The sequence below is a fragment of the Phalacrocorax carbo genome, chromosome 1 (genome assembly GCF_963921805.1).
Source record: "Phalacrocorax carbo chromosome 1, bPhaCar2.1, whole genome shotgun sequence".
Lineage (NCBI taxonomy): Eukaryota > Metazoa > Chordata > Aves > Suliformes > Phalacrocoracidae > Phalacrocorax > Phalacrocorax carbo.
This window is the reverse complement of record NC_087513.1, coordinates 193,852,116-193,871,479: the sequence shown is the minus strand read 5'-3', so window position 1 is coordinate 193,871,479 and position 19,364 is coordinate 193,852,116. Positions and strand designations below refer to the sequence as shown.

The 19,364-nt window shown below is 41.8% G+C and overlaps 1 protein-coding gene across 3 annotated transcripts in view; it reads left to right on the top strand.

Annotated features, from left to right (window-relative positions):
• Positions 1-9,235: 9,235 nt before the first annotated feature.
• B3GLCT (beta 3-glucosyltransferase) overlaps positions 9,236-19,364 on the top strand; it is a 65,779-nt gene continuing 55,650 nt past the window's right edge. For 2 of the 3 annotated variants that reach the window (XM_064441054.1, XM_064441053.1), the window contains exons 1-2: positions 9,236-9,438; positions 17,544-17,605. In XM_064441054.1, the coding sequence (XP_064297124.1) occupies positions 9,351-9,438; positions 17,544-17,605 (150 nt within the window). In that variant the 5' untranslated portion in view covers positions 9,236-9,350. The remainder of the gene's footprint in view (positions 9,439-17,543; positions 17,606-19,364) is intronic. The other variant, XM_064441055.1, reaches the window with a different exon arrangement.

Sequence of the window (19,364 nt, the reverse complement as noted above, 5' to 3'; positions counted from 1 at the left end):
AAAGCAGGGCTACCTCTGAAGTTGCTCAGGCTCCTGTCCAATAAGTTCTGAACGTCTCAAAGGATGGAGATTCTTCAGCCTCTCTGGGCCAACTTGTCTCGATGTCTAATCTCTCTGACTTTTTGTTATATTCATTTAGAACTTCCTGTACTGCAACTTGTGAATGCTTATTCTTTTGCTGTGCACTCACTGAGATGAATCTTTAGTTTTCCCTCTCTAAATAATTGCTGGCAGCAATTAGATTCCCCTTTAGTCTTTTTACTTCTATCCTGATCAATCTGTTACCTTGGACCTGCCTAATACACCACGTGTTCCAAGCCCTTAACCAACTTAGCAGCTGTCCAGTGGATTTGTTCCAGTTTGACACTCTGTCTTGTGCTGGGCCCAAAATTGTATAGCATACTTGCTCCCTCCAGATAAGAAGCAGAGGGTATTAATCACTTCTTTTGTCTTGCTGACTGTGCTATTTCAAATGCAGCCTGTTGTACAGTTGGCCTTCATCATTGCAAAAGGGCACTACTTTCTCATGCTAATCTTCACCACCAGGACTCGAAGGCCTCTTCCAGCAAAGCTGCTTCCTAGCCAGCCAGACCCCAGCCTGTTGGTATTATATGAGGTTATTCTGACCCAGGTGCAGAATTTTACACTTGTTTTTGTTGAGCAACATAAGGTTTCTATCAGCCCATTTTTAAAGCTTATTGGGGGCCTTTTGAAAGGCAGCCCTGCCCTCCAGGGTTTTGACTGTTCCCTGATAGCTTGGTGTCATCTGCAAATATGCTGAAGGTGTGCCCCCCAGGAACTGTTTGAGACAGTGATAAAAAAGGCCAGCAGCTGCCTGTATAGTCCAGAGTTGTTGGTGGGAAGGCAATTGCTGTATTTATCACTCTGTATCAGGGCAGAATGTAACGCTATAACATCATTTTCAGAAGCTTTTTTGGAATCTATGAGGTTTGGACTTCCTCCTGTTTTCCTGTGCTCACCAGATGATGTTCCTGGCTGATGATGACCATGAGAAGATGATTCCTCAACACACCAGCCCTCTGCTTCTCAGTCCATGCAACTTACTAGCTTTCTGACACTGTGTGCTGGGATGCTCTGAGAGTATCTATGTTTGAAAGCCACTCCTATGGCATTGGCATTTCTAATATCTCAACTGGAGATGGGATTTCTCTCAAGTGTCATTAAGGTAAGAACAAAATATTTATAATACATAACGTGGCTCCAAATGTTTATGGAGACACAGATGACAAAATGAAAAAACTATGCCTAATCTAGTTATATTAAAATAAAATACAAAAACCTACCAGCTAGTGGAGTTTTTCCAACCCTACTAGTACATGATTATTGTGCACACCAAGTTGGTTCACAAGACAGCTACTTCAGCTAAAGAAACTAGCTCTTATGTTCCTGCCATTGCTTAGGGCATTCTTATCTAAGCCCCCTGCACTTCTTAGGATTACTGGCATTAAAAGCTCTAAGACAGACATATCTCAAAGTCTTTGGTGTTACCATCTTACATGATAGATTTTTCCAGGATCTAAAACCTAGTTCTGATGTTGCACACTTTTTGAACATCTCTGGATGGTACTGTGACTACTCGTCTCTTCTACTCCCAAGGATTTTTAATTTCTATTTTTTTAATTTCTATTTTTTTCCTGCCAAATTGGGATGTCATAACAACTTTGGAGTTGCTTCCTGAACCATCATGGTTTACACTGCAGCTGTATTAAGGTAAAACAAAATATGTGGAAGCCATTTGTGAGACATGGGACATCTTGAGGCATTGATCCCAACAGCTGATGCAGGTTAGTCAGTGCTTGAGTGATCACATTATTTACAGCCCATTAAATTCAGAAGACATTATTTGACCATCCACTCCAGTGTTCCTTGAGCAGTTCACCTTGTTTTTTTCCTGCCACTATGGCTTAGTACACAGTGGTCAAGGGCAGGTGATTCTTTATACCACTTTTTCTTTTCCTGTAGGAATAGAAGCAGGGAAAGTAGCCAATATGGCCACTAAGCTTTTTAAAATGTATGGAAGCATTCTGTTCCTACATGGTTTTGCTCAGTTAAATTCCTCGCTGTTCATCTATACTTTGACTCGCAGTTGACAAGGTAATACTTTCATCTATTGATAAAGAACACAACCAGGTAGTTTAGGACTAATGTTTTGTATTTTCAAATAGCTGCACTTCAGCAGGGAAAATATAAAGAGCTCAGCTACGCTTGGTGGAGGCTGTTCTGTGTCAGATGGAAGCAGCAGGAGACAAAACAGGAAAGAGTATCAAGTCTGACAGTTCTTTTAGGGAAGCTGCTCATTTGACCAAAGGAGTGGGCAATATGCCCTTGGCTTATAATCGAGACTGAAAAGCTTTAGTCCTTTACATCTGCCTGTAAAAATATTACCCTTGTTTCTCCTTGACTGTGTGCAGTACAAAGACAGGAGTGTAAAATGTCTTCCTTTCATCACCCGACAGTTGCAAGGAATGAAAATAATGCATTTTCCCGCTAGTTTTAACCTAGCAGACATTTGTCTGCAGGTCTGATTCTGAAGAGAGTTTATACCGTAGCTTTTCAGAAATGTTGTACTAAAAATAATTCATAACCGAATGCTCCTGTCAACATCACACGAGGTTAAATAACCTAGGTAAATTCTGAACGTAGATAGATGCTGAGCCTAGATAAATTTCTAATCACATTACTTAATATTAAAAGTAATCTCATAAAGTAAAACTGGAGACAGCACTGCACTTCCAGAAGTAGAAAAGGAAAACTTTATAATTGCACATAGTTGCATGCTACAAAATATTAATGCTAACTTAGGGATAATAAGGTCCTTTCCACAGGACTCTGACGGTCTGAATTCCTCCTCTGATATGACAGGTTATGTCATGGTTTAGCCCCAGTCAGTAACCGAGCTCCATGCAGCCGCTCGCTCACTCCCCCACCCCAGTGGGATGGGGGAGAGAATTGGAAGAGCAAAAGCAAGAAAACTCGTGGGTTGAGATAAGAACAGTTTAATAATTAAAATAAAACAGTAATAATAGTAATAATATAATGAAAAGGAAATAACGAGAGAGGCGAAACCCAGGGAAAAAACCCAAGTGATGTAACTGCTCACCACCTGCCGACTGACGCTGCCAGTCCCTGAGCTGTGATCGCTGCTTCCCACAGACAACTCCCCCAGTTAATATACTGCACATGACATCATATGGTATGGAATATCCCTTTGGCCAGTTTGGATCAGCTCTCTTAGCTGTGCCCCCTTTCCTCCCGGCGTCTTGTGCCCGGCAGAGCATGGGAAGCTGGAAGAGTCCTTGACTAGTACAAGCACTACCCAGCAACAACTAAAACATCTGTGTGTTATCAACATTTTTCTCATACTAAGTCCAAAGCACAGCACTAGGCCAGCTGCAGTGAAGAAAATTAACTCTATCCCAGCCAAAACCATGACACGTTAGTGTAGTAATTTTCAGGTGGACTGGATAATCTTGTGGTAGGTTTTTTTTGACAGGTTAGATATTCTGTAGTTAGAACAAAGCCAAAGAGGAGGTAGAAGTTTAGGAGTGCAGAATGACTAAAGCCAACACGGTGACTTTGCAGGCAGAATAAAGAACTGTAGACAACATCTGAGGATGTTTTAAGGTCTAGTAATGAAATTTAATGTCTGAACCAATATGGCAAGAAAGAAGAAGAATCAGATTCCGCAATTAAACTATGATCCTGTGGGAAGGAGGGATAGCCGAGTTATTGACTGATGTGGGGGAAAAGAAGTGGGAAAGGTTTCAAGCAGGATAAGGGGGAGGGAGGGAGGGAATTTAGTTCCTGGTTTCACTTTCCAAAGGATTCTGGATTCCAAGCTTGAATCTCTCCCACAGACCTGTTGATTTACCGCTACTGTGTGTTTTAAACCACAAATTTAAGATATATGAACTTGACAAAGCTGCAGCTATAGGTTATATTCTTTATGCTATCTGAATAATAAGCATAACCATTTTAGGTTTCCTTCATGCTGTTTCTTTGAGATTATGCATTTCAGAAAGTAAGCCACAGCTGGAATGTGGCAATCCGGAGGCAATGGATTTTCAGTGATGTCTATAAGAATGATCCGATTAGAAATTTCAAGGTGTGGTCTGTAAGGGAGATGGAAGCACTCGTGTCTAAGTGGCTGTTTTAAGGCATTCTGGGGATCTGTGTCAAGTTCCATGGTTTTATAGATCTCCTGTTTCTCATCCGTGCCTTAGTCTGTAATGGTTCAAAGATGTTGAAATACCTGTGTCCTCCCCCTCCCCCAAGTGTATATACTCTGCCTCTTGGACAATCCTGTCACGAGCTTCAGAGAATAGGCTACATAAGGTATTTCTGGTATTTCTGTGCCAGATGATAGAGAGGAGCTGTTAAGCAGGCATTATTGGCCCCATAGGAAAGGAATTGTCTTTGATCCATCTTTACAGTCTTCTAAGAATCTGAGACTGATCACATCACAGTGTTTTTCCAGGTCTTTTGTAAAGAGTGTGTAATCTAATAACAGCAGTCTCTATCATGAGAAATTGCTTGGCTGAACTCTGTCTCTGGGTCCCTGCGTTACAGCCCCAGATCAGCTCTCTATAAAGCTTTGGTTGAGTGCCCTAAGGCTTACCTCAGGATGGAGTCCTCAAATTTTAATTAAGAGCAAGCACTTACCAGATTAACCCAAGAAGGAGACTAAACTCAGACTACACTCTGGGCTACCACAGGTGTTGACTGGAGCACTGATCTCCCTCAGTGGTTCAGTTGTCAGGCTTACAGCATGCATGTGCTCTGATACTGCAACTTCATCAATTCTTCTGAACAAGATGGGGCAAGTCCTGGGCCAAGTGTTACAGACTGGGTCATGTCGACAGCACTCAGGGCTTCCCCCTCTCTCCTGGAGAGGGCTAGAGTGGTCCAAATGGGACAAGGGAGCGTAGTTAATAGCTGAGCAATGCAGACTATTAGAGCTCCCATGCTCAAGCTCACTGCCTAGCATTTGACAAATGTAGATGTACTCCCAGGGTATTAGCTGGACATTGTGATGTTAATGGAATGGAACTGTCATTGAATTACTCTCTTGAGTAGCCAAAAGCTGAGAAACTCTATTTCCAGGTGCATTTTGTGATTCAGAAAGTAATTGTGTGATTCTGAACTCATTTGGATTGGTTTTGCTGATTTCCGCAGGATTAGTCGTAGCTTAAAGTTATGTCCCTGCTTACATAACTTACTGAGTAGGACAGAGACGTCAAACTGCAGCAGCCTGAGGAAGACTGGAGCAGAACTCAACTCGTGTGAATAGGCCTGTCTCTGCCAAAAAGGCCTTCCCGCCCCATCCATTGCAAGAAAACTTGTGACTACACTGTCATTCCGGGATTGGTTAAACACTTTTCAAATGGCAAAACAACAAAGCAGTTCCAGTCAAGTTCTCTAACTCAGCAATTGCCATTGTTTCTGGTTCATAACTTCTCTCTTCTTCTCCCATATTATAGTCCTCCTATAGGAACAGGTGGCAGAGCCAACGGAGTATCCTGTGTTGCTGCTGGGTGCCTGTGCCTGAGGGCAGACCACCCCTGAACCACATGACAGCCTGGGCAGTCTCAAGTGGACACTGTTGTCATCTGTCTCTGAACTTCTCCCACTGTTCCCTTTTTCTCTGACATGACAATCTGAGCCTTTTGTTCTCAGCTAGGAAGGCTGGCTGTCCCTCGGTTTACGTAAAGGGATGGGTGAGTAACACATTAGCCCAAACGACACAGTTGGGATACAAGTAGGGTTTGTATATATTGTGGAAGTTTATCTTTCTGCTTGTTAAAATATAAACACTTGCCATAACTTCAAGCTTATTTCTCCAATGGGACTCCAGATTCTTTGATTTCCTGTAGCCATTGATTCATGAAAAAGGTTAAAATAATGATGCTGGGTCTATAAAGATGTGTAAGGACTTAAATATCATGTGAATGGTCCTGTTGATCTCTTCACTGCTTATGCACATAAGTGTTTTCAGGACCAAAATCATAGGTGAAAAGTTGTCCCTGTTCTAATCACTGACAATTTTCATTTGATGAAACGTTGCTTTGCTTCTCGCATTAAATTCTCAAGCTGAAGTAAATCAGCAAAGCTTTGACAAATCCATAAGAAAAAACAACCTCAGAAATGCCACAGGCCTCATAATCCCACAATTTATGCTACAATACTAAATATGATTAAGTAAAATGTATTAACTTTGACACAAAATTGCTGTAACATACATGGCATTATAAACACTTCAAAGAACATAGTAATTTACTTTATTATTTTAGTTACTCTTTTTCCGCAAAGTCCAGGTTTACTTTTCATTCTGGAAAAAATGCTGGGTTTTTGCTTTTTTTTCCTTCTAAAAATCTCACCTGTGATGAATAATTAATTTGAAATGTTGAATTGTATTTAATATCTGTAAAAGATATCCTACCAGGGCAAAATAGATCTGCTATGCATAACTTTATGTATATATAGCTGTCAGGATTTTTTTGTATTTGCAGCTCTCCTTGTTAATCTGAGAGGTGGGACAGCAACAGTGCTACATTGGTATTATTTATGCATGTAAGTTATATGTAATACTCTAAGGAGAGGAAGCTTGGTGGTGGTCTGAACCTCTGTGTTCTTTACCAGAAAGTTCATTATTTTCATCCTGAGGTGGAAATTCTCAGCGGGGTAATTAGAACAACAAACACAGACAATCTGAGTTTGTTCATAGAGTAGAATTCAAGAAAAAGGTTTATTTCCTCCTTCCTCCTCCCAGCCCCAAATATAAGGTTTAAAACACTTAAGTGCTATTTTTCTTAACAGTTGAAGAACATTAGTTTTCATGGTAGAGTTCCCTATTTCTAGGGAGGTTGTTACAATGAAATTTCTCCTATATTTGTGAAAAAACAAAACACTGATTACATCTCATCAAAAGGTCAGGTTTTTTTTTTCCTTACTGACTTCCGGCGTGGGAAAACATTTGAACATGGGTGTATCTTAAACATTTTGAAAGTGAAAAGTCTTATGTTTATCCCAGCTGTTGTGGGCATGATCCTTGTGACGTGAATACTTATGGAAACCAGCACAGAACAGAGAAATGGGAGAAAGGGCAGGAAACACTGCTGAAACTTATAAGGAAAAACAAGCAAATGCAGATCTCCATGTTAAGCAGAAGGATTCACACCTTTTATATTGCTATAGGTATAGAAGTGGAAGGATAACTTAACACTTTTTTTTCCTGGTAATGAGCATGCACATAGAATCAGAGAGAGAAATGTAGTATGAACTTTTCTACTTAATTTGCATCAGAATTATTATTTTTGAGGCCAGTAACTTAGTGAATCAGACGTCAGCAACAAGCAGTTGTTCTGTTAGGCAAATAACAAGCTGTGGTTGCTCACACTTGTGTCCCATTTTCCCTCTCTCTTCAACCCCCTGCAATGCAAGGGAGGGTAGCAAGTACGTGAAGCAAGTCTAATACCCCAAGGAAGTCTGGCTAATAGATTTCTATTTACAGTGATACAGATGTGCTTGCCTGAACTTGCAGTGAGAGTGAGTGTTTATCACTGTGAGATTTCCATTCATCTTCAAAATCACCTCTCTGGCATACTTAAGGTACCCTTTTGTAACCACTTGGTCTGTCAGGAAAAGAATGCAGTAGATCTAAAAGCTGCAGCGTGTTGAGGAAAGGTCCAAGTGGGGTCCCATGCTGTTGGCTTTTCTGGATTAGAAATATGGGAAGTTTATGGATGACCTGGGCATTGCACCATTTTCCAGTGAGACCATTGCATATGGAATGGTTAGGTTGGTAGGAGGGCTCTGTTTGGGAGGTATTTGATGGGAAGGGTGTATGTATAGACCTGGCTGGAATTCATGTCTATGCGTACCCAGCGTGTAAGAAATTACCTTGGGGCACAAGGTGTTATGCTCAGAATTGTGTTTAAGGGCAAAGAGGAAGCACGCCTTATATGTAAGTAAAGCCAAAAATTTCTTGTTGCTATAGTTGAAATGTGAAGAACCTAATAATTATTAATACTGATCTAACTGCTACAGAAGAAGAAAGAATGACAGCGCAGTGAAAGTTTTATACACACTGCTGGGTTTCTACTCCTTTTCCTGCTCACCCTTCTGTTGCTCCCCTGGGTCTGAAGGTTGGCAGTTTCGTTCTGGGGTGTGCGGGGGACGTCGCAGCAAGTTGTCAGCACGTGGAGGGCTTCACTGGGACAAATCTGACGTTTGTGTGGATGGGTTCTTCTTCCTTGCTCCAGGATATACGTGGGGTCATTTTTTGTTTGCGAACAAGGTTTTACACTCTTGATCTTTCCTCGTTGGTCTGCAGCTCTGTTACACTCAAATTACTGTCTATATGGTGGCATTTATGCATGTTAGATACTACTTCTCTGTTCTTCGTGTTACCCCTAAAACCTGTTTTGTGCGGCTCCAGCTCTGCATTTCTTTAACCAGCTATGGGTGGGTTGTTCGTAGCTGCGGAGCCTCTGATGCCAAGGCTGTGCTTCGCTCGCTTCGCGTGCCTGCCCCGTCCTGCGCCCCGTGTCCCCACTCCCGGTTACACAGGTAGTTACGAAATGGCTGTCTGGGGGTGCAACCTGCTCTTTTGGGGTAACGGCTTGTGAGGGTCGTTTTAGAGATCAATGAAGCCACTTGTTGTCGTGGACCAGGTTCCTGAGGGTGCTGGGTATCATTTGACTGACAATATTTAAATTTAATAGAGGAGAATGATGAGGATAATAACCAAAATAGCCCCTATTTTTTCTAAATTGGACAACCTAGAAACATCATTGGATGACTTTCTGTGGAGTCAGTAATTTCACATTAATTAATTTCACAGTGATTAAAGACATTATTGGTTTTGGTAACAGCTGCTGGATGATCAGTACTGGTTACGGGGAGCGATGTTTTTTTGGATTGTGGTTATGGCTGTTTATCCATAGCCATATATAGGTCTGTGGGAGCTGCGGGTGCCGTGGGGAGCCGGCGGCCGGCTCGGGAGGGCTGTGGGGCGGCAGAGGCCCTGCCTGCCGCCGGGCCCGGACGCGGCGGGGGGCGCGAGGGGACGCGGGGGGCCCGAGGGCGCCGCCGCTCCCGCCTCCGCCCGCCAGAGGGCGCCGCGGCCGCCGCTCCGCCCCCCCCCGCCCGCCCGGTCCTGCCGGGCCCGGCGGGGGGGCAGGACGGGAGGAGGGCGGGCTGCCGGCGGTACCGCCACCAGCCGGAGGCCGCTCGCCCGCGCTCCTGCGGCAGAGGCGGGCAGCCGGGCGCGCTGTGCCCCTCTCCTCCTCCTCCTCCTCCTGCCGTGCGGCTCGGCGGCCCTCGCCAAGATGTCTCGGGAGCCCGGCTGCAGTCGCTGGCTCTTCTTCGCTGCCTGCGCCCACCTCTTCTTCCTTCTCCCGCCGCTCCGCACCCGGGGTGAGTGACCGGGGGCCGGGCCGGGACGCCATGGCGAGGTGAAGGGAGGCGGCGCGGGACGCTCGGCCCCTCCGCGGGGGCGACGAGGGGGAGGAGGGCGCGGGACAGAGCCCGGTGAGCGCGGGGCGGGGCGGGGCGGGGGGTCGCCGGAGCCGCCGCTTCCTCACCCCGCGTCCCGCCCCGAGAGGGGGAGCGGGCGGGGAGGCGGGAGGTGCCCCGTCCCCAGAAGTTTGCCAGCGAGCGGCGCTGGGCGGGCTCCCGGTGCCGGCCCGCGCTCGGACCCTTCCCGCCCTCGGCCGGGGCCCGCGGCGGTGCGGGGGCCGGGGCAAGCCCTCGCCGCGGGCGCCGGTCCTCCCGCAGCCGGCCGCTCCGGTGAGAAAGTCTTCATTAAACAACTGGTTAAACCCACCGCGAAGCCACTCGTGCTGGTGTGTGAAATAGCGCCTTAATGACCGAGTGTTGCTGAGGGAAGGTGGGAAGGTGATACCGCCCGGTGAAAATGTCAGCATAGCGGGAAAAAACCCAAACCCGTATTACTATATTTTAGAGACGTTTTTAATGTGTCTGGGCAGGTGGGAGAAGATTAAAAGAGGCGGGTTAGTAGTATGTCAGCAGGTGGGTCGCTACAGGCTCTTGGAGTTAGGAGCTGTTGCCGTGAGTGTAAGAGACAGAAATAAATGTTTACATCTGTTCTGTTTCTCATTACTTCTGTTACTGAACGTTTCCATCTCTGTCAGCGTAGGCTTGTCGGTTTGTTCTGAGCCTTTGGGTTTTATTCTCTTCTGCTACCGTGGCTTGTGGATCAAAATCCTGCAGCGAAAACCTGGTACAAATAAATCCTGTTTTCAGCAAAGTAAAACTGTGATATTTTGATTTCTCTCATGTAAGACACTTTTACTTTCACCTACGCAGCTTAGTTTTTGGAGGAGTCCTCATATGCTACTGCTTTTCTTAAACCTGTATTTCATTCTTTCTGGGGTGAGTAGTTTTGCTCCAGTGCTTCGACAAGGTATTATAGTACTTGTAACCTCAAACGGATTGTAATCATAGTCAGAGAACAGCAGCTTCAGTTTTTCCCGTGTATATGTATATTTTTTGTACATACATACATGCAGGTAGAAGGCAGAAATGTTGAAACTTGGGTTCTTGTTTGTGCAATTACCTCCTGTTTTGTAGGTCTTGATTAATGCTTGTATAGAATTTGTTCACCTCAAGCTTATTGCAGTATCCTGGATTTCTGGTAGTGGTTTGGGTTTGGTTTTTTTTTTTAATATCCTTTATATAAAAGTCCTTTCTTTCATAAATAAATTTCTTTCAGAAACCCCGTGCTTTTGACATGGCCAGGATAGTAAGTTTGCAAAACAATCAGCTTTGCTTTTGGAAAACAGAAGTAATTTGGATTGCATTTCACAGAAGAAAACAGCTTGTCTGTGGGTAGTTAAGTCATTTCATAAATTCCAGCTTGCAGGTGGCAGCTTGCAGAATGGGAAAACGTATTCAGATGATTTTGTTTGGCCTAACTTCTAGACAATCAGAAGGGATAATGATTATGCTTTTTCTTCTACTGTTTTTCTTTGCTTGCCTTTTGTAGAGGTACTGGTGTATACAGCACTCATTTAGACATTTCAGTGGTAATTTCAGCTGTCTTCTTCCCATAGCCATTAGCTTGAAGAAATTTAGTAAAGGAATAAAATGAGTTGCTTTTATTTTATGAAAAGCTTCAGATGCTGGAAATTTGCTCACATCACCCCCTTCTCCCCCCCCTTTCTCTTTGCGCATCTTGGGTTGATAAATCTGCGTGTCTTTGTTCTTACCTGGCTAGACCAGGGTCTTTGATGCTGATAAGGTAGCAACAATGAAGAAATATTATAAAAGCTTGCATATAAATACACAAAACTAATTTATTTTGCTTGCTAGCACTCCCAGGCAGTCTCATTATGGAAGATCCTGTCTCTTTGACAGTGTCAGTGCAGATTTTCTCTGGAATCGTGTCAATCCGTAGAATCTTATGTTCTTTGAAAACTTGGGAGGGGGAAGAAACCCAACCAACGCCCAACCAAAACAAAAGTAGGCTTTCCATTAAATTATAATTAAAAGTGTAAAGAAATTATATTTCAAATGTTTTGTCTATTCTGTACAACATAATCAATGGCTTTCATTATTTGAAGTGGTTATTATCAGTCATGGTTTTGCCATACGTAGGTAATAAGCTCGTAACTTTTTTGTAGCTCATTTAAACTGACCCACAGGCCGGTGAGGTGATTAGAATGACTCTGAGGTCAGTCAGCCTTGAATCAGACCATAAAGGAGGAAGATAATAGAAGTGTTCCCTTTCTGCCTTAAATGGATTTTGTCTGTGAAAGCAAAAGCATTAACTCCTCAGTTTTTAACATCCTTTGCACCTAAAGGACATAAAATTGTAAATGTTTGGAAGTTGTTTACACTCCAAAGGGTAGTACTGAAGAAAGGATCAGTTCTATGTTTATAATACGGTATTATAACATCACATATATTTATACAGTATGTTGTATTTTAATACTACAATATTTACATCCATTTTCCTAATAGTTTGTTGGCACATATTCCTGCAGTTCAGCTGCTGAAAAATGAACATAAATGATTGAGTTTTACTTTCTGGTGTTATAAGCAAGTCTATTTACTCACCAAAATTTTAATTGAAATAATGGAACACTTGAGAAAAATAAATAGGAAATGAAGCTGCTTATATTACATTCTCTGATTAAATTTCCAGGTTTTGAATGGGTCCAAAAAACGTTGTCTAGCATTTTCAGATCTGCTTTCAAAGGAAATAAAGATAAGATTGATGAAAATAAAGAGCTTTAAAACCTTTCTAAAATTTTTACTTTCTTACTTGTTCTCAGTTCTTGAGCATTTAGCAAAAGGAGGGGAGGCATAGCAATTGACACACTTAGCTTCTGTCTGCTTGTGCCAAATGATGTGAACAGCTACCTGTGTTAAACTTCAAAGTACACAATGCATTAAATAATGAAGTGACAAACACAAAATTATGGGTTGCACTTAAGACAGTGCCTTGCTGTTTTTTTCTGCTTAGATAGCTTTGTTTGTGAGAAATCATCCAGTTAATCACCCTAGCCTTTTTGGTTACTGTGGTGCCTACACAGTTTACACTTTTACCAGCTAATCAGCGGCTTCTTGCAATGTATTTTCTCTATGCTCTATGGTAAGTCAGTGGTCTACCTGAGGTATGCTTGCATTGCATCAAAAAACTCAAAGGGACTAGATGAAATTGTGGATTTAGCAAAAGTACCTTGAGCTGCAGAGGTTGATGTGTGTCTTAGGGAGTTCTATACTGAAGGGAATCTGTTGTAGTTGTCTGAATTAATAATGATGTTTGGACATGAAAAATCACTGTTTTGTTATAGCAGCATCTGATAGCTCCCAGACATAGGTCATCCTTCTTTGTGCGTGTGTACTTTACATGCAACAAAAAGATATCCTTGCCGTGGAGAGTTTACAGTTTCTACCTGTGTCGTCCAACTGATCTGGTCATGAGCTGCTTTGTGTAGTTAGAATTTTTCTACCTGTGGTCCGCTCCTGGGCACACCTTTTTCAGAAACCTCTTGGGAGTGAATTGTGGGTGGATGAATTAATCTTGGACATCTTAGAGACGTCCACTTGTGCCCAGGCACTGTATTTCCTACCTATCCTCTGGCCCCTTTGTTGATAAGTTATATGCCATGTTCTTCTCATGCCGCCCTTTCCCCAGTAAATCCTTAGAAGAGGATATTTATTTCCAGGCTGAGAGATCAGGTTGCTTAGCCAGAACAGTCTTGGCCATATGTTAGTAAGACTTGAATTTACTCCACAAGTGCATTACGGTTTACTTCTGAAGACTGCTTTACTTGTACCAAATTACGTGCGCATAGCAGATTTGCTAATAAGGCAGTGGAGGGGCTGTGGCATATTTGTTGCTAAAATAAATTCATACAGTCTGCATGAGTGAAAAGCTTGGTTACTGTTGGTGAAGACTGTTGAGGCTTGCTTTTTGTGTGGTGTCTTCAGGGGTCTGGTAGTCTGTTTAGTGAATCGTTCTTCAGTAGTTTAAAAATAGTCTGAACAGTTCCTGTCTTACCATTAAAATGTATTTGCTGGAAAAAATCTTCCTGAAATACTTAATGTAAAATATACTGAGTCATTTTAATATGTTTATTTGTTGGGAAAGAAGTGGAGGCTGCATGTATGAAATCACAGGGAATAAGAATAATGGTATTTAGAGAGACTTTAATGTTCATGGTAATATTGGTTTGTTTAAGAAATGATGTGTGAGTGTTGAAGTTGCACTGTATGTCAGGGCAGCTGCAACAAAATCTATTTTTAGTCAGGCATATTCGGTCTACCCCTGTCCTCAACAGTATGGAAGGATTGATATGGGAGATGGTCCAAGAGAGCTGGTTGATTTTCAAGGTTCACCTCCTAAAAGCTTAAGAGTCTGTCCCCACATGCAGGAAGGTGAGCAAAGATGGCAGGAGGCCCACATGCATGAACAAGGAGCTCCTGACAAAACTCCAGCATAAAAAGTAAGGACGCAAGAGATGGAAACAGGGTCAGGTCAGTCCAAGAGTAATATGGAGACACTGTCCAAGAGTGCAGGTGTGCCGTTAGGAAAGCCAGAGTCTACCTTGAGTTGAATCTGGTGAGGGATTCAACTTGTGAAAGGCAAGGAAAAGGGCTTCTACAGGTGTATCAACAGCAAAAGGTAGACTAGGGAAAATGTGCGCTGCCTTCTAAACGGGGGAGGGACTTGGTTAAAAGAAGGACATGGAAGAGGGTGAGGAACTCAAAACCTCTTTGCCTTGGTCTGTACTGGTAAGACCCATCTTCAGCGATCCCAGGCCCCCAAAACTCATAGCAGAGTCTGGAGCAAAGAAGAGTTATTCTCACTGGTGGAGAACCAGTTTAGGGAACATTTAAACAAACTGGATGTATAGAAGTCCACAGGACCTGATGGGAGGCACCTGCAAGTGCTGACAGAGCTTGACGATGTCAATGCAAGGCTACTCTTGATAATCTTTGAAAGGCCATGGTGACTGGGGGAGATTCAGAAGACTAGAAGAGAGCAAATGCCACTCCTGTCTTCAAGGAGGACAAGGAAGAGAATCAGGAAACTATAGATTGGCCGGTTTCACCTCAGTCCTTGGGAAGGTGGTGGAGCAAATAATCGTAGATACAATTGCCAAACAGGGAAGGACAAGACCAACATACAAAGGACAAGAAGGTGATTGGGAGAAGTCAGCATGTTTTTATGAAGTAGCAATCGTGCTTGACTAACCCAAAAGACTTCTGTGATGATACAACTGCCTTCATGAATGTGGGAAAGCAGTGGATGTTACTTACCTCAGCTTCAAGTTCAGTACTGTTTCCTATGTCATACTCAAACTGATGAAGTATCATCTAGATATGTGGACAGTGAGATGGACAGAAAACTGACTTGCTGGGCTCACAGGCTCTAATCACTGGCATGGTGCACTCCAGGCGTTGATAATGGCTCCAGTAGTGTGTAGCCTCTTTATTAATGACCTGGACAATGAGACAGTGCACCCTCAGCAAGTTTGCAGAGGATACAAAATGGACAGGAGGGTTTGTTGCACCAGCTGGTTGTGCTACAATTCAGAGGGACCTTAGCGGGCTGGAGAAGTGGACAAAGAGGAAACTTGGAAAACCAAGTTCAATGAAGGGAAATGCCAAGTCCTGTCCCTGGTGAGGAGTCACCCCATGCACCACTAAACACTTGGGGCACACTGGAAAGCAGCTTTGCAGAGAAGGACCTGAGGGTCCTGGTGGTTAACAAACTGACCGTGAACCGGCAGTGCATCATTGTGGCAAAGATGGCCAGCAGCCTCCTGGGCTGCATTGGGAAGAGGTCAGCAGGTCAAGGGAGGTGATCCTTCCTCTCTGCTCAGCCCTGGTGAGACACACCTGGGGTGCTGTGTCCAGGTCTGGGCTCCCCAGTACGAGAGAGGCATGGACATAATGGAGTGAGTGCAGCAAAGGACCATGAAGATTCTGAATAGATTAGAGCACCTGACAATAAGAGGAGAGGCTGAAGGAGCTGGGGCTGTTCAGCCCAGAGAAGAGAAGGTTCAGGGAGGATCTTACCAATGTGTAAATACTGGTGGGGGACAGTAAAGATGACAGAGACGGACTCTGTGGTGCTTAACAGGACATGAGGTAGTTGGCACAAAATGAAATACAGGAAATTCCATTTAAACAAGAAATTTATTGTTTTCTCTAACAGTGATTGAACACTGGAAGAGGTTGCTCAGAGAGTTTGTGGAGTCTCTGTTGTAGGAAATATTCAAAACTTGGTCTGACTAGACAAGGTCCTTCTTGAGCATCCTGCTCTGGGCAGCAAGATTGGACTAGATGATCTTCAGGGTTCCTTTCCAACCTCAACAATTCTGTGGTTCTATAACATGAAGATAAAGTAGATCGTTAAAATAATTCCCTGAAGAGCTTTATCTGTCTTCTCAAAGACAGTATGAAATAGGTCTTTGGTTTTGTTCCAGGTTATCTAAGTATTGTTTGATTTGTTTTAAGGATCGTGTGCATGAATATTTTATAAATCTTAGAAGCAGTGTGGCATAGGTTGTTGAATGTTGTGGTGAGAGAGGCAGCATCTCTTGTCAATCACAGTTGTTTCAGGTCTCATGTGCCATTCCTTAGCTGCATATTAAAAACTGAAAGTCATGAAAAACCTGCCTGTGTTCAGTTTTGCAAATAAGCCGAATTTATAAGGTGATAATTCTTCAGGTTAATACTATGTAATTAATACATTTTGTGGAATAAGGGTGTTTTGTGTTGATCTTGTAATTAGGATCATGTCAAGTAGATGTGGATCTGATTTGTGTAGGGGAAGATGTTTCTTAACTGGAGCCCTGAGTACTGTTACGTTGGAAGAGAAGGAGGAAAATGATCAGAACATGTTGTCAGCAAGGGACACAATATAGTTGATGAAATTTGGTCTCCAGTTGAAAAAGCGTAGGGCTATAGGTACTCAGAGATGTAGCGCCACAGACTTTGAAAAATCTTGTCTTCTTGCTTTCCTACATTCCAGGTTTCTAGCGTGTCAAAGGAATTGGCAGTTGCTAGCAATTCACTTTGAAATCAATTTCAAGCAATAAATAACTTAAATTTGCAGTGAGACACTCCACTTGAATCTGTTGATTTTTTTTTTCCCCCGCCCCAGTTTTTAAGAAAACCATCTATTTGACCGTGATGAGTAGTATCTTGACTTCCTTCCAAATTATAGCAATTTACTTTCATTTGCATCTCTTTAGTACCTTTAAGAAAAGACTCCTTATGAAGAATTTTAGCAATGCTTTCTTACCTTAAATGAAACTACTTTTACAAATGAGCAAGTTGAGACAAATTGATTAGATGACTCCATCAACAAGGAAAAAAAAAAGCTGGAACCCTGTTTCATGATTGTTTTCCTAATACAAACCAGAAGTGTATGCATAGGGTAGTCTCAGCATAAAAGGTTTAAGATAATGGTAGGTCTGTCTAAATTAGCTCTTTAGGGTCTCCGTTCTTTTTGTAAACATTCATTTGGGCCTCTTATACGTTAAAAAGTTTGACTGTTGTTCAAAGATGGCATTCAAAGTGTATGACAGCCGTTTTCAAGTTTGACAGAAATTTCAGTCAGCTGCTGTCAGTTTCTGTGGTTCCAAGTGAAGCTTTGGTAATCCAAACTTTAACCTAGAGTGGAACTCAGGTCTCCCATGTGATAGCACGTTTTGCTGTTGTCAAGTGAACTACTGGACTGAAGAGATTTGATTTTTTTTTTTTAAAAAAAAGGGATTTATTTGCCTTGAAGCAAAGATAAATTGGCTTCACATCAAAGAGTGATTTTTTTTCAGCAATGTATGGGAATAGAATTGTCGGGCAGCAAATGTATAAATTCTGTAAGAATGGACTGTCTTATGCTCATAAAGATTATTACTAATATAGTATCATTTAATGTGGAAATCTACCTAAATGTTTTTTTTTTCTCTGCTGCAGAACTTTGTCAAGTGTGAAAATGAGCTCCTATAATATAAAAAAAAGTCTGATTTTTCTTTCAGCTTTTGCTGTAAGTGTAATTCCTGAAGGTGCAGAAGATGAGACTGAACTACCAGTGCTGCAGGTAACAAATTTTAATTGCCAGAGCAGGAACATTTTACAGACATTACAAAATCATTGGGAAGAGACCAGAGCAGAAAGCCGAACATCTGTGACATTATTTTGATCATTTTTGTCAGTGGTACTGTGTGTCATATGATATCTTTCTGTTTTGTGTAACATATAAGAGACCTTTAATGGGCGCAAGTTGCATGTAGCACTGTTCTGCTAGTACTACTAGGATCTTAATTTATCCTATAGATTCTTAGAATTACTAGGATAAACTTAGCACTTCTGATTTGTTTCTTACGCTGGATTTTATGACTTATATTGACACTTGTATTAAGAGAATTAGGTTTTTGTGGTTTTGTTGTGGAATAAAATTATAATTTAGAATGCAATTTATTTTCTTTTTTTCCCAGATCAGCTGAAGAGTGCATTAGAAATTTACAGTAATAAAACCTTGGTGATTTTTGCATAGCTTCTACAAATTGATAGTGTTACTGCTGTTGAGATAGATTTTGAGTATATAACCTTTAGTAGTTCAGAGACAGGTTTTCCTTTCTTCTTGGTTTTGTTAAATATATAATAAAATGAGAGGGAAATGGCTGCGTCTCTGCTAAATTAGCATTATTACATATTGCTACGCAAGTCACGGCTCAAAGCTTGCGTATGAAATTTCAAATTAACAGATTAGAGGAACTAACAGTAGGGCTAGTACTGACCATTAAACACCATAATGGGTGTTAGCTGTGTATGCGTGTATGTCCTTTAAGAGACTTCTGTCTACCAATTTTTTTATAGGTATCTATTTATAACAGATATTTGTTCATGTATAAAAGAGATTGAAGGGAAGAAAATAAAATCAAAGTACTGGAATGAATTGAGAGTTAGAATCTATAACTGCCATTTAGATCTAGTGATCTCATGTCAGATGCAATACAAGTATGGTCAGAGATATGTGTTTCTAAATAATTTTTGGTTTTGATGATGATTGCTATATCTACAGTAATTTTCATAAATTAAAAAGCTCCCTATTGCAAACTGCTGATCCGCTGCAGCGTAATTGGGAGACTGGGTCGTTCTTGTTTCATTACTTCTAAGATGCAGTTTGTCAAATTGCATTATTGTCTCAATCCAGCTGTTTAATGTTATAATTCTTATACAGGATATAATTTCTGAAAGCTTCCCTACTATTTTAGAGTTTCTAAACCTTCCATCAGATGAAGTCAGAGGTGCCTCCTTAGAACTGCTCAGGCCAAAATAATTTTTTTTCTCCTTTTCTTGGTATGTTACCAGGAATGTAACAGGCAACAATTGTTTTGTTTTGTGTTTTAAGAAAGGTAATTGTAACATACGGTTGTTCATCGCAGTGTGTACCACAAAACACATACTTTTTTGTTTGCACTGAAAATTAATCTTCCCATGTTGTTTATGATATCAATTAAATTAGAATGTTATTAAATTAGAATGTTACTGTGTATATTACACTGTAAGATGGCAGTACTGTGTACAGTCATCAAAATTACTTAGTCTTATAAGAATTTTTTTAAAGTTTATTGACCCAGTCAGCAAAAAAGGGTCATAAGCATGGATGCAATGCAGTCATTCTTGAAAAGGTCTTACAGAGGTCTACCAAGGAAGTTGTAGGTTATGCATTTCAGTGTATAAGTCAGACCTGGAGAGATCATCTGATAAAGTAGGACTAAAAGGATTAGATGGATATGATATTAAAAAAAAAAAAAAAAGAGGGGGATAAAAAAATGTATTTATAAATAGGAATT